The sequence below is a fragment of the Chiroxiphia lanceolata genome, chromosome 21 (genome assembly GCF_009829145.1).
Source record: "Chiroxiphia lanceolata isolate bChiLan1 chromosome 21, bChiLan1.pri, whole genome shotgun sequence".
NCBI lineage: Eukaryota > Metazoa > Chordata > Aves > Passeriformes > Pipridae > Chiroxiphia > Chiroxiphia lanceolata.
Window position 1 is genome coordinate 1,136,664 of NC_045657.1, and position 15,397 is coordinate 1,152,060.

Consider the following 15,397-nt stretch of genomic DNA (forward strand, 5'->3'; position numbering starts at 1 on the left):
AACGCTCCACCTCGTTCTCTGAACCAATCTACAAATCTCTACCACACTGCTGCTGATGGTGCAGCCCCGTTCTAACCCTCACAGGACTGGAGCTGTTTGCTGTTTCCCTGAGCAGGGCAGAGGAGCTGCAGCCACAGGCAAGGCCTCTCCAGCATCCCGTGGATAGTGCAGGAACCATCTGGAGCCGAGTTCTCTGGGACCCGGCGCTTGGAGCTGCAAACCAACCTCACCCCGCACCAGCACTGCACTACACACACTCTTTAGCACTGCCAGAGGGAAGCAAACAGACAGTAATTGTACAGACAGGAAACACATCTGTCAGCTTACACTAATTCCTGCTGCCAGCAGGCATATCCTGAGTGCAAGAGCTGCAGCAGCTCGGCAGAGGGACCGCGCGGGGCCGGGGGGGAAAGGCAGAAATGCACTTTGCAGACCAGTGCTCAAAGCATCGCTTTGCATGAGATCCTTGGCAAGTCCAAACGAAGCAAAACACAACGTGCAGCGTGGGGCCCCTCCCAGGGTGGAGACCAGACCGGCTGCTCCCGGCTGCACACGGTATTTCCCAGGCATCCTGCCTCGCTCCTCGGGACTCGGAGAGGGAGTAAAACAAAAGCCCCACAGGATACAGTGAACATTTAAAATTCCATTACCCATTTCCTTTCAAATAGGAGGCAACTGTAAGGAAGGAGGAGGTAAGGAAAACCAGCTGCTTTGTCGAGGTAAGGGAGAAAAAAAGCAAAGCCCTTCTCAAAAGGCCCTGAGGAAAGCCAAGGCGTGTCTGCAGCTGCAGGGAAGTGTCACCAGGCCCAGGGACATGGGTTTGTGCTTCAGTGGCTGCTCCCATCCCTCTCCTTCAGATGCACAACCTTAAAAAGCCCCAGTGCAGCTGCTGTAGAGATGCTTATTGCATTAAACTAACTGGCTTTTCTTCTCTTTTTCTTAGAAGAATCCTTCCCCCTTTCATTACACACTGAAGACTTCATGAACAAACATTTCAGTGCTGTTTTATGGAATGTTGTTTTAAGGAGAGGGCTTTCCCATGGCACACTGCTGGCTTCTGCCAGCGCCCCAGACTTTCAGTTCCAAAATATTCCCCACATTAAGAAACCTTTTTTTATCTCGATTTAGCTTGCCAATATTCCACAACAGCTGTTTCCTCAGCCAGGTACCCAGGACCCCCAGGCCATCCCCCCCCCATTCTGCCCTGGATGTGGGGGGCTCTCCTCCCAGGTTCCCTTTCCCCGTGCCAGGAGGAACTTCCCTGCACCCCCATCCCATTCCCCTGCAAACACACTCCCAATTTACCTTTTCAGAATAATGTTCAGCTGGAAGAGGTGGGTAGTCACATTGCTCTATCTTTTGGCAAAGAGAAAACAGGTTCATTTTATCCCCATAGAAGGGACTCTGCAGAGCTGCCATCTGGAGAGGAAAAACCAGAAGACGTTTCAGAAACACAAAGTATTTGAGAGCCCTCAGTGCTGCCAGTTTGCAAGAGCCAGTTTTGTTCTCTGCAGTGAGGGGAGGCTGCTGCTCCCAGCCTGCCCCCAGCCCACGCTGCTCTGGGATTCCACAGCTCTGCAGCCCTGGCAGGGCTGGTGCCAGGCACTGCTGTGCTTCCCAAGGGGAAAAACCAAGAAATAGGATGCTTGGACCACTGAGAGCATCAGTAAGAACCCAACTAGCTCTAAGATAACTATGAAACCCTCTCAAACAATCATCTCTCTAAACCTGTGGACATTTAGCTACTTAGAAAGCAAAGATTCTTAAAGGGAAGAGCAATGTACTTCAGCCTTTAAAAAAAAAAAAACCAAAACAACCTCAAAACACACAGGGCAAATCAGTGGGAGAAAAATTACAGAGTCCAATTAGAGACTCTACTCTCCAATTAGGATTGATGGCAAACTGCTCACAACGCAGAGAGCCCAGCACACAGCACTGGGCCAGGCAAAACACTAATGGGGGCAATGGGGAAAGCACAGAAGGCAAGCAAGGGTTAAACAGGGTCTCCAGGACCTCAATTCAAACATCAATAATGCCAGTGAGGTTGAGAGGGATTTTCCAATTCCCATTCACTTTTCATTCCAGGGCTAGTTAAGCAGTGATGTGCCAAAGGGGAGGAATGGAAGGGAAACATCGAAAAGGGAACACTGTGGGGTTTGGGATGGTAAATGCAGGGAATTAAAGTGGAAAGAGAGGGCACCCAGTGTTGAGCAGAGCAGGGCCATGACCACAGGCACTCAAGGATCTCACTAACTGCAGTCTGTGATGCCACGCTGGGCTTTGCTCCTGACATTTTGATTAGAGCAATTACCCCAGGCCAGGCAGATCCCCCTGGCAAACGCCCACCACGCAGCACGGCTGGTTCGGACACGGCGAGATGGGAATCCCTGTTACTGCCTAAATTGATTGTCTTGCCACAACTGCTGAAGTCATTGCTTGTAGCTACATTCTGGGAATTAACAACTTATTTTTATCCCCTCCAAGTTATCTTGCTGACAGACATCTACAGGAAGTGAGGGATGAAGACAGTTACTACTATATTGATAAGATTTAATAAAAATCACTGTATGATTATCAATGTCAAAGTTAAGTGGTGCTATGTGGCATCATGTCCCAAAGCCCTCAATGTTCCCTAAGTGGATTCCAGTGGACACGCACGTCTCTGAAGGCAATTTGTACGTTAAATCTCTGCAGCTTATCTGCACAATCTATCTGGAGAAATATCAGAAGTGACTCATACCCAAACAAGCATCCCCCTTCCTTACTTCTTAAGCCAAATGGAAAAACATTCTCCTTACAAGAAATTAGTGCAGATAAAACACAGCTCCTTCAAAGACACACAAATCCCATGTTTAACTTCTGAAATTCTAGAAAGTTTAAAAAGTCAAGTAGCTGTTTAACTACTGAACACAGAATCGGTACCTGTCAAGTCCTCCTTGGAATCTGCAAGATCTCACAGCTCCTGTTCCCTAAGTTAAGCCTTACCTACGTAGGAAGGGAATTTAAAACTGCTTCACACGCCAAAGCTCTCAGATGTTCCTGTAGTACTGCTACTCCTACCAGAGAATTATGTTTAGTGTGCAATTAATTCAGCTTCTCGAAATACAAGGAGTATCAAGACTCCTGTGCCATAAGGGGACCATATTGCCTGCAACAAAAACATATCTTAGCACAACGCTAAATATTTCTCTCTGCATAAATCTGGAATCCCATCTCCAGGAGCTCCGCCCGGGAGGCACTCGGAGCACCCTGGCACTGCAGCAGCACCCGAGGGGTGGAGGCCAACTGGGGCCACCCTGACTGCTCCTGGCAGAGCTGGCCAGGCCAACCCCCACGGCAGGGCCAGCCCTCACCTCAGAGCCTACACTGGGAACTCCCCCTTGGGCCCAGCACAAGAAATTACTGGGAGGTCAGACTTCCCTGTTCCCACAGCTGAATCTCCAAATCCCTTTTCAAACACCACCAGCAGACCCAAGTACACACACCTGTACTGGATCATCCCAGCCTGCAGCATCTCATTAGAAGCATTACAAGCAAACCCACCCTTTATTAAAAAAATACCAGCTTTTGAGTGGAATGCAGATGCTGCTGCCTTGGGAATTACTCAAAGTCTCTTCAATTCTTTCCTTAGAGGCACTGGGAATCTGAAGACAAGCACAAAGGCACTCAATTTAACAACGCTGGCACCGTGCCCGGCTCTGGGCACTGACGGGTGTCACGACGAGCAGTTTTTGGACCCCACTCCAGCCCATAAACGTTACTGGGCCCACTGTGCTGCTGAGTGGAGCCCCCTGGGCTGTTCAGTGCCTTCAGCTGGGTTTGATGGATTCCTTCCCTGGGTTCCCAGCCCTGGGATGTCACCCCCTGCAGCAGCACATCAGCCCCCAGGGCACTGTGACAGGGTGACACCCAGGGCACTGTGACAGGGTGACACCCAGGGCACTGTGACAGGGTGACACCCAGGCAGTGCCCACCCCCTGGACAGACACTCAGCTCTGGGAGATGATGCTCTTCCCAGAAGGACCCAACAGTGGTAAGCTCTGAATCCCGCTGGGAACAGTGATGTTATGGGAAAACTGACTCTTATACCGACTTGTCCTGGGATGTTTGTTTAACCAACCAGCTGAAGTACAGGCTTAGCCAGAGTATTTGTCACATCTGATGTGCTCACAAAAAGAACTACATTTCCCTAATTCCATGTGGTTCCAAGAAGTTGTACTGAGAAGCAAAATGTCACCAGTTCACATAATTTGTTATCCAAAGAGGACATGAGCAATATTCTTATTACTAAATATCCCAGGGATTTTTAATTCTCTGGGCTGGGATAAAAGCTTTCTAAATGTTGACATGGACTTTCACTTGAATTTGAAGATGCATCCACTTAAAAAAAGATTTAGATTGGGTTATAAATGAGTACAAGAGTGTTTGATACCCTTTGATCTCTGCTAAAAATGAAATCACAAAACTGAAAACACTTATAAAATCATAGCACTTATTTTCAAAATACACATAACAGCTTTAAAGAACAAGTTGCACACTGGGCAGTTCATCCAAACATGTCTGCTCTGGGTCTGTGCCTTGAGCTGTAACACAATGTACAATCAGAAAAACTCCCACCCATAGTCTAATAGTTAAAGACCCTCATTTCACATTACATAAAAACTCTATTTTTCTTCATTGAAAACTCCCAGAATTAAAATACTGCAATTGGTCAGAATTGGTTCTAAGAAACCAGTAGCTCACATTCAAATGGATTTGCTATTTCCAAAACAAATGCAGTGTTCTGGAGACACTGTGACTGTGCTGCCCCGACAGAGCTCTGCTCCCAGCAGGAAGCAGGGATGCAGTGAACTGGCTTTCCATGGCTGCATCCTCAGCATCTGCTGTGACCTAAATGAACTTTGTGCAAGTGCTGGGGGGGGGTGGCACAGCCCCTTTGCTGGTGCTCAGACAGCACAGGCCAACACAGAGCCAGACAACTTTTCCTTGGGTTTCTCCACAAGTCCCTGCAGTCAGCCCGGCCCTGCACTGCCCCGTGCTGTGTGGGGAGGACAAACCCAGGGCAAGAAGGGAGAAGGTACTTGCCTCATACAACAAACAGCCCAGGGACCAGATATCAGACTTGAAGTTATAGCCGTTCTCGTGTATTCGCTCCGGGGACATGTAGTAGGGAGTTCCCACTGAAAACAAACAGACAGATGAGGTTATTGTCTCACAAAGGGACTGTGGCACTTCACTAAAGGGTCAGGGGGCACAGAGGGCTCATTGGGAGACATGCATGAAAATGTGGAGACAGATCATGGTGTCAAAGGCATAGGATCAGATGTACCATCAGGTACAGAGCCACAGGATGGGGAAGGTTAGTGAAAATATCTGCGGTATTTCTGAGGGTTGAGAAAGGTTTTCTTCCCCTTCCAGGCTCCCAAGAACCTCCAGAGTGTCCCAGGTGGACAGAGCCATGGGACAGGGTCCTGCCTGCACTGAGGTGAGGGGGGATGCCAGGACTCTGCTCGGCCACAGCTCGACTCTGGGACACAACCCTGGTGTTCCCTGGACCTCGCTCGGGTCACCAGGAACTGCAGCACAGGGGGTAGGGAACAGCTCCACACAGGGCCAAATCTTACTGCAAAAACCTAGATAATCATGCCAAACTTTAAAACTCTGCTCCAACTTGCAGTCACGTCAGAAGCTGGGGGATTTCCAGCTACTTCCACAAGTCTGTATTTTATCAAAAGAAATTTACTGCAGTATTTTGGACAGAAGTTACAGGAAATTATTAATAAATTCCTTACCTCAAAAAGGTTCTTTTTTAAATCCTAAATAAGTTTCAGTTGTGGTACTGAAAATACAAGACATCCTGGCAGTCTCAACTACATCAAATAATCCTCAGATACATCATTTATTAAAACATCCAAGGACTGTATATGCTCTTTTCTCCTGCTTCCCCTGCTTGTCCGTCCCCTGTCAATTTTTTTTTTCTTTTGGCATTCCAGTGTATCCTTCTCCTAATTAAAGACCTTTCCCTCACAAGATGGCAAATGTTTAATTTGCCTGTAACATTCAGTTTACAATTTCTCCATTTGAAATGCTGACTGAGACAGCTGGAGGACTAATAAGCAGCTGAAGGATAGTGCTGGAGGTGGAAGAACAGCCACCACCTTCCCCACCGTTCCTGAGGAGGGATCTGCACTGTGGGAAATAAATGAGTTCTGGGGAGAAAGCAACAGCCCTGAGAGGCAAAACCCAACCCCTGCCACCTGCACAGGTGACCCAGCACAGAGCTGGGCATTTATTTGGACCCCCAAGATGTTCAGCAATCAGCTGCCCTGTATGGTGAACTCAGCTCATGCTTTCAGGTCATTAAATAAGAAATTACTCCCCTTTCACTGTGAAGGTACTCTAATGAGAAGTTACATTTTTGCAAATCCTATACAAACCACAACAGAGGAGAAATAACACACAGAGATTATTTTGTTTCTGTGCTGAGGAGGAGCAAGTCAGACTGACACAGTCCCAGATCTGGCTGGGTTTAATTGCCAGTGAAAGGCCCCTGTGTATGGAAGAGATCAGAGTTCTGTTAATAATTTTTAACAGACTACACAGAGTGACTTCCCAGGACACCCAGAGCAGACAGGACTCACTCAAAGAGCCCAACGAGCCTTTCCATAGCTCTCTCCCCTGTGCACACAGGACACACACGATGGACAGCACAGTAACCCCCACACAGCTGCCAGGTCTCTGTGCAAGAACTGACTTGGCTGGGACAGCACTGATTCATCTTCCTGATTAAAAATATGCAGCTGCAGCAGCAGCAGTGACTCATTCCATGAAGTTCTTGGACAGTTTTGGAAGCCTCCACTGAGCACAGCGTGAGACACTTCCCTGCCTGCACCGTCCCTGTGCTGCTGCTCTTCCCACCCCCAGGAGCTCCGGGAGCTGGGCACAGGAGGGAGCACCAGGGCAGCCCCAGCCCTGCCCCGAGGTGCCCCTGCTCCCAGGGCTGCTCCTGGGCTCAGTTATTCCGGTCACTGCGTGACCACCCCGGAGCAGGAACGGGTGGGCTCTGAGGCCGTGGCAGCCAGGTCTGCTGGGGCAGCACCACTGTCATTTTAGATAATGCCTGGCCTAGAGAATGCCTGGTTTAGATCAGCCTGAGCCCCCCTGGACGCCAGCAGGGACAGGTTTGTGCCACGGCTCAGTGCCCTCCCTCCCGGCCGGGCATTAATCTGCTCCACTACATCCATGGCTCCGGAGCTCTCCACGCCTGAGCTCCTTTCCTGGAGTCCACCCACCACATTTACCTGCCATTACTGGAGCCTTGGCAGCAAATGTACAAACAAGCAGGGCTCTGCGTTTCAAAACTGATGCATTAATTTTTAAATAACTGTCATGATAAAAGACTGACAAGCCCAATTCTCTTTACGGCCTGTCCAGCATTACGTGGGAATCTCCCGTAATGAGCCTCTTCTAGAAAACTGCACAAGGCTTCCAGTGCAATCAGTCAGGGCTCACCATTGCATCCCATTAGTCAATTTGACAGGAACAGTCTAATCGGAGACTGTTCATCAGAAACTTTCTTTGGCATTTGCCCTGCTGGAAATACAAAATATTGTTCTGATTCAGTATCACTCACCAGGTGGCAGAGCAATGCCTTTGAAGCCATAAAGGTTGCCAAACCATAGGGAAGGTTATGGCTAAGTAAGGAGCTTCCTGCTCTGCTCCTGAGAGGTGAAATCCTTCACTTGACCATGAGCCACTTCAGCAATCCAGAGCACCCCTGCTCCCCCCACACTGCTGGGGTGCAGCTACAGCACCACAGCAACCAACAGCTCTGGAGAGCTGCAGCTTCCATGGCAGGGAAATGCTAATTATTCCCAGTTAGAACAGGAGCAGTCTCTTATTTCACCAAGAAAACACAGAGATAAAGGCAGCAAAGTTATTCCAGAAATAAAAGTCCAAATCCTTCCCTCTCATACAGAGTCTGAATTACAGCCCTACCTGTGCAGCTGCACCCCCAGTGTGCACAGGCACCACAGCTGCCCCGGGTCATGTCCCTGTGCAAACACAGCTCAGCCAGGACTGATGCTGCCTGTGGAACTCAGCCCTGGCTGCTCATGGGTACAACCAAAAGGAATCTGATTCACACTCACGCTGAAACCAGGACAGTGTTTCCCAAAGGCTCTGAGCTGGCTCAGGTCTTCTCCCAGAAGTAGAATTTGGGAATTAGCTAAAGTGAAACTGTGGTCAAAAGTACTAAGACATACTTTAAATTCCTTCAAATCTCAGTGTGAGGTGCCTCCACAAATTGTTTCAAGGGAGAAAACAAACAAACAAAAAACCCAGATGAAATCTACTTCTTCTTAGAAGAAAACAATAAATATTTTGAGCATAATATTGCAGCTGTTGTTACCAGACCTGTTGCCTTAAGGCTCTCTATTTTTTTTTCTAATCACACAACCCTACTAAAGTCTTTATAGTTTTGTGGTTTGGCTGTTTTGGGTTTATTGTTTAGTTGGCTTTTACATGTATGTAAACATACCTGCAGAAATTCTGCATCTACCTTTTTTTCCACAAATACTCTACTGGAGGCTCAGATCAAAAGGCTAAAACCCCTCAAAATCCCCACAATATTGGTTGTTGACGTTTTCAGTGGATTTCTTGTGTCCATTTTTTCTAACTAAGCCCTGTTTACCAGCCCCTCCAAGCCCTGGGATTTTGTTTCAGATGGCAAAGTGGCTTGGCAAGCAAAGGAAAGAAAAGAAAAAAGGAAAGGCAAATAGACCACTTATGAGAGAGCTCTTCAGTCAGTCTCTGCACCCCTCCCATCCAGAAGGGACGGGTAACACCCCACGGACCCCCATCCACGGCTGCTGGCATGTTCTAAGCTGGGAAGCTTTGACTTGTGTGCATCCCCCAAAAGGAAAATCTGCTCTAAGTACATTCTTGTCCAAGAATAAATAATAAATAATCTGCTCCAAAACAAGACTATTCTGTGTAAAATTGGTTTTTTGTTTGTTTGTTTTTTTCTTCTTGTTTTTTTTTTTTCCTCTCTCGTTTCTTCAAAATGTAAAGCCAGTCAGAAGCTTTGGATAATGCCAAGTTTATTTGGCTAAAAATGGGCATTATAGCAGTTCTCAAAAAGTTATCTATTCTAATATTGATGGAAATTCTCTGTATTTAATAAAGTTAAGTTTTCCAAAGTCTAAAATCAGGGAAGGAAGGACTGTAAGTCACCATGTTGTAACAAGGAGTAGTAAAATTCACCTTAGCTACACCCACTACCTTTAAAATGTGAATCTGCTGGCAAGGCTTGTGCAGGAAGAGCTCTCCCCTGTGGAAAACTGTCCTGTCTGCTCCCCAGGGAAAGGGAGAGCATGGCCAAAGGGGCTCCCTGGGAACTCCCCCACACCTCCCGCCCCAGCTGGTTCCTGCTGCCTCTCCCAACACCGGGGGAGGCTGGAGGTGTCCACACTTCCCCTCTGGTAGATCTGCCCGTGGAGGTTTTCCCAGGGCCAGGGCTCTCCCTGCCCACGTCCCGGTGCTGCTCCGGCAGATCCGCGCGCTTGGAGCCCGGCGCTCGCCGGCGTCTCACGAGCTGTGTACAGGCAAATCTTTCATTTTTCTTTCATTACCCCGGCATGTACTGTCACTTAATTTTTATGTATGCAATCCTTCCTGACAAATATGATCTGCTGCCTGGTAATTCATGTGACGTTCATTCTGTTCCTTGCTCTAATTACGGCTCCCGTTCCCGCCGCGGCGCTGCCGAGCCGCCGCTACACCTGTCAGCCGGGTCGGGGCTGCCTGATGCCCTTTGTGCCAGCCTGATGTGAGCAAACACGGCCAAGGGAAGAAATGAGATGAATATATTTGCATAAGCTGCACACTGAATTCATGGGTCAGCAGCCAGGGAAGTGACGGCTCAGGGCGGTTGCCAGGGCAACGTGGGCTGGGAAGTGCCCGCTCGGCACCGTGGCCTGGGCCGGGCACCACACCGGGCTCAGCACTCACAGCACCCACAGAGTGGCTTCATTGCACCAAAACCAGAACCAGCCCATTCCTGCTGCTGCAAAACCTGCATCTCTGGCAAATTACCAAAAATAAAGGAAGAAGCTTCAAGTCTGCAAATTTCATGACTGTTAAAAGGCCCTTTTTTACGTGGCTCCAGGAATCTCTGGAAATGGTGGTGTGTCCATCCCTCTCCAGCCTCAGTGCCTCTCCCTCAGTGCTCTGCACCCCAGTCACCTGTTTCCAGGGCACTGTGATGTGAGGGAAGGCACAAGGGGCTGAGCTCTCCCTACTCGAGCTTTCTCAATTAAGAGAGAGCAGCCCTGCTAAAGGTCACAAGCTTGGCTTACATGTGCAGCCAGTTTCCAAGCCCCAATTTATTCTTATTAATATAATAAGTGCAGCAGTCAAACTAGATAAGATCATATAATTAGACATGATCATATTTTGGCCTGTTCGGATGATGTGATTGTAACTTTCTGTGAAAAGGATTTATTTTCATCTATTAAGCACAGTGGGGATATATCCTAGGACAGCTTTTGATGCAAAGGGAAATCTGAAATCTCCTATTTTATGCCAGTAAACTGTAGAAATACTCCTATTTTTTTAAGCACACACAAAGCAAGGCAGGAATCTTCCTTCCTTGTGCACTGAGGAGCCCAGTGTTCTGGGCAGTGTTATCAGTGAGGTTTGTACACATCCAAGAGAGGATCAGCGTGACTCACACTCAGTGGAGGAAACTGCACAAAACAAAGAGTGAAACAAACGTGTGTTCCAAAATCAATCAAGATAGGTAAATGTAAAAGAGCTTAAGTACTGCACCAGAAGCCAAAGTTCCCTCATTGCTCTAACACAGAAGAGCCTTTGGGACCCATTAATAAAAATGGAAAATCACCTCTTAAAAGGTTACAGACACAATTAGGAAATACTTAAACAATGAACTGTATATACTATGGAATTTTCTGTAGCACTGGAATTAATGCTAATGGTAAAAATGAGGGAGACAATTTTGAGCTATGTGGAAGACATGAAGAAAGCTTGGACCTTTAAAGCCTAAGCTGAATTTCAAGTGCAGCCCCTTTTTGGAACAGATGAACCACGAGGGCTTTGAACACCTCACCCACCTCAGACAGTGACAGCCCCGGTCAGGGGCTGTAAAAGGTGGTGGTGTGACATTTAATTCCAGCAAGCACAGTGCAGGTAAACAGGATATTTCGAGTGGAAAAGCTGCATTTGTTACATTTGCTAAAAATCACACGCTTACCAGGCCAGATCTTCCAGAAAAAAATAACAAGCGAAGCTTTAAAACAGAAGATACCTATTAATGCCTATGAAGAGCATTTGGAATGCACATCACTGGAGATCCAGGATCCACTGAATCCCACTTCTGTCACCATCACAGGACAGACACCACTGCTTTTGAACATCACAGCTGACAACTGCACGGCAGGGCTTGCTTAACAAGTACCAGCTTACCTAAGGAATGTGCTGCAGTGGTTTTAGAACTAAAAAACCGGCCTAATCCAAGATCTCCCAGCTTCACCACCCCTGTGGCTGTTATAAACACGTTGGCTGGTTTTATGTCTGCAAGAAGAAAAAGGTAAAAGGTCAAAGCCACAAAAGGTTATTTGGTTCTAATACTGCAATAGAAGCATCGCCTGCAGCACTCGCTGTACAAAGGGGCTCGAGCAGAACTGTGTTCCTTTAGAGCTTTGATAGCCTGAATCTTCCAAGGCTTCAAGCTCTGCACAGACACGAAAATCAGAGTGTACTTCCCAGCACACGAGAAATACCAATGAGGGAAAACGTAGGAAACAGCTCAACAGAACAGAGGCAACCTCTAACTGCTGGAAATCAAAGCAATAAGCCCGGTTCTCTTTGGGAATGCTCATTTTCCACAAGAAACTGTACTGCCCACCACCATCTCCTCATGCAAAGGTTAATTACTGTTCCACACGTGCATAAATTCTGGGCTCTGTGCAGCCCAGTTGGTTCATGGAGTGCAGAAATCTCTGGAACCCTAGTTTCCCAAGCAGGAAGGTCAGGACTGAGTTAGAGGCTCTCTCCTCACGTCAGAGCAGACTCTGTGAGAGGCTCCACATTTCAGGCACCAATTACAGACCTAATTCAGGTGCAACTGATAAACTGCATCAGGGGAGGCATAAAGGAGCAAAAATGATATCACACTGCTGAAAAATACAGTGAAGAATTCACTCCTTCAAAGGATCAATAACAAGCAGCAGAGATTGGTGCCTTTTGGGATATTTGCATTTCCTGAGTCCAGTCCTTCACAAAGCACTTCACTGACTCTGAAAGCACCAACGTAATTTTTGGATAGAGCTCAAAGTTACGAGGCATTCTAAGACAAGGAATTCAAAAATAATTAATGAAAATAGAGAACAGGTTATGAAAGTGTGGGACATATTTGTATTAATATTTCAGAAAAGCCTGCGAGACAGGAAAACTCTTCTCAACTCTCTAAGGTCACAGCTAATATAATGAAGACTATTTCTTAAGAGTTCACTGTATCCAGGAGTCTCAGCATTTTATTTCTGACACTTTTCTAATGGCAAGTTTGACACTTCTACTTAATATCAGTGTCTGGAATACAAAGCAGCTCATCTTCCTAATACCACGCTCACTCCGGCCTGACTCCTCTAACAATGAGGCAGAGCCAGAAGGAGGGATCCATCTCCAGCTCCAGCCTCTCCAAACATGCACTGGCTGAACATCAGCATAATTGTTTTTGAATGCAGGCGCTTACTAATTGGAACATTATATCATTATTCAGTGAAAAGAGACTGAATTAATGTTACCTCTGTGCATCACCCTGCGGGAGTGCATGTGTTCCACTGCACTGCATAACTGCACAAAATATTTCCACACCGTCCTTTCCGGGATTAACCGTTTCTGCTTTTTAAAATACTGTGGGAGGAAATAAATAAAAGATCAGTGAAAAAGCAACATATTTGACTCGTTCCTGGAATTGTGGTAGTCAGCTGCAGGTTGCTCATGTCTTCCAGATCTGCACCTGCAAGACTTTTCTTCTGATTAGCTTTCAGCTCCTCCTCCCTGTATAGAAACTTCGATGCAGTTCACTAATTAACAACTATTATGAAAAATATGCTTAAATAGGTTTGACATTTTTGAATGGACACAATTATGATTAGCATTAATCTCCTTAATTACCTTGTAAAACATATTTAATCCCTCAAAACAACAAATGTCTCAAATATTTTGCCTTAAGAAACAAAAGACCATTAAAAAAACCCTTGTAAACATTCATTCTTGCATCGTCTATTAACAAGGACAAGGAAATCTGCTTCCCTTTTTTAAAGATGGCCAGAGCATCAATAAAGTATCTGTGTTTCTTCTGTGATCAGGTAGAATAATATATTCTATTTTATGCATAATAGGAATACTAAATGAACTGCACTCTCTCCAGTGAGCAGAAAGACACCCCTGATCAGGAGCCACAGATCTGGAAAAAGGCCCTTTTGTGGGTGTTTAGGCAGCGCCCAGCACAGGTTCCATGGACCTCTGGCTGCCTGAGCCTCCCAAAATCACGGGAATTGTAATAACACAGCACAAAGAGCAGCGTGTGCTGCACCTCTGCAACACTGAAGTCGTTGTCAACTTATGACAGGAATAAATGAGCAGCTGCAGACCCCAGTGAAGGGCAGACACTGCAGACCTTCAGCTGCTCCCTCCTCTCCAGCAGAGCACGGGCTCTGCCAAGGCACCCCAGACCTGCAGGCTTTGGATGCTGGGCCCTGACTGCTCCTGGCTCCCTCCTGTGCTGGATGCTGAGCCACCTTTCCACCACAGCACTAACAAACACACTCAGAACACCCCTCCAGAGGTTCCAGACTGATCCCTGTGCTCTGTCACACACAGTGTCCCTGGATAATGACTCTGGAATGCTGCACACCCTCCTGGCTCACACAGCTGCCCTGCTGCACCGTCCCCGTGAGAATTCCCATCTGCAGGAGAGTAAAGGAAGGGAACTGTTTGCTGCCCTTTGCTGCATCTCGTGCTTTTCCCTCCCAGCACTGACATCTGATGTCCGTTGTCACATTTTCCATTTCATGTGAAATGCTGTTACTGGTTCGTGTTTGACTCCAGGAATGGCAAATTTCCCTTTGCAGATCAGCTGTGAAGGGGCACGACCGTGCAATTCCCCAGGCAGCAAATCTGACAGATTGCAACAGTTCCAACCCAAAACTTGAGAGAGAGCACAGGGAATTACAGAGGGTGAGGGAGGAAGTGTTATATACACAATAAAATTATTTAATTCTCAATAAAGTATTTAAGAGTGGATATGCAAGACCACAAGTGATAATTTTCTAAATGTCATGTCCAATAAGGTTCGCCTGACATTTACAAGGAAGTCCCAACTCTCAGGTGGGTTTTCCTGCAGCTCTACATCCTCATAAATAATGCAGGCACCGGGGCGTGACAGAGACAGCCCTGGCTTTATCACCCTCACACCTCAGTGTTGTCACTGCTGTTCCAGGGAAAATCCTCTATCAGCTGCAGCTCCCCGGGGAGGGCTGGGGGTGACTGCAAACCCCACTGCTGCAGTGGAGCTATGCTGACAAGGAGGCTTTTGTTCCCTCCTGGATTTAGGGTTTGGTCATTTTTTACCTCTTAAAAAAAAAAAACAACCAAAAAAATGGAATTCCCAGATTTGCACCAATAGAAACACTTCATTTCTATGACCTTGAAAAAAAAACAAATGCATGTTCTTCGTGCCTGAAATACAGAGAGAACACGGAGCAGCCAGGCAGCACTGACAGGCAGCACAGTCCAGGGCTGGGCAAGGCACCAAACCAAGAACCTACCAATGATGCTTTGGAAAATGTAACTCCTGTTATAATGACACACAAAGCAAGTTTAAAAAAATTAAACACCCAGAGGACAAATAGACAAATGAACATATTTATCAGTAAGGGATGTTTTAAACTAAAAACTGCAGATGACAAAAAAATGCAAATATTTTATATCATGAAGTGTTATGATTCTGCAGGTAAAACTTTTTACAAGCTGAGACTTAAAAATCAAGCAAGACTCTTGTACAGCCCAGGATGGTCACACACAGCCCCAACTCCTGCTCTCACAATCCTCTTTTCCCACCTGTAACCACAACAACAAAAGGCCTGAGAGGAGCTGCAAGTTTCTCCGGATCTGGAGGGAAAAGGGTGAAATGCAGCAGAAGGTACAAGGAACAGTGAGAGCTGCAACCCCAGCGAGCTCTGCAGGGGCACAAGGGCAGCTCTGCCCCCACCCCAGCGCTCACCCCTCGGGCTGGGACACATCCCACCCACCCTCTCCTGCTCAGGGTGGATCTGGGACTTTGGGGCTCTCCCCAGTGCCTCTGCCAACTGCC

At 47.1% G+C, this 15,397-nt stretch overlaps 1 protein-coding gene across 3 annotated transcripts in view; it reads right to left on the bottom strand.

Annotated features, from left to right (window-relative positions):
• Positions 1-15,397, bottom strand: part of NEK6 (NIMA related kinase 6) — a 45,229-nt gene that overhangs the window by 3,465 nt on the left and 26,367 nt on the right. For all 3 annotated transcript variants that reach the window (XM_032707998.1, XM_032707996.1, XM_032707997.1), the window contains exons 6-9: positions 12,825-12,933; positions 11,485-11,592; positions 5,086-5,180; positions 1,306-1,419 (exon numbers count right to left, since the gene is read on the bottom strand). In XM_032707998.1, the coding sequence (XP_032563889.1) occupies positions 1,306-1,419; positions 5,086-5,180; positions 11,485-11,592; positions 12,825-12,933 (426 nt within the window). The remainder of the gene's footprint in view (positions 1-1,305; positions 1,420-5,085; positions 5,181-11,484; positions 11,593-12,824; positions 12,934-15,397) is intronic.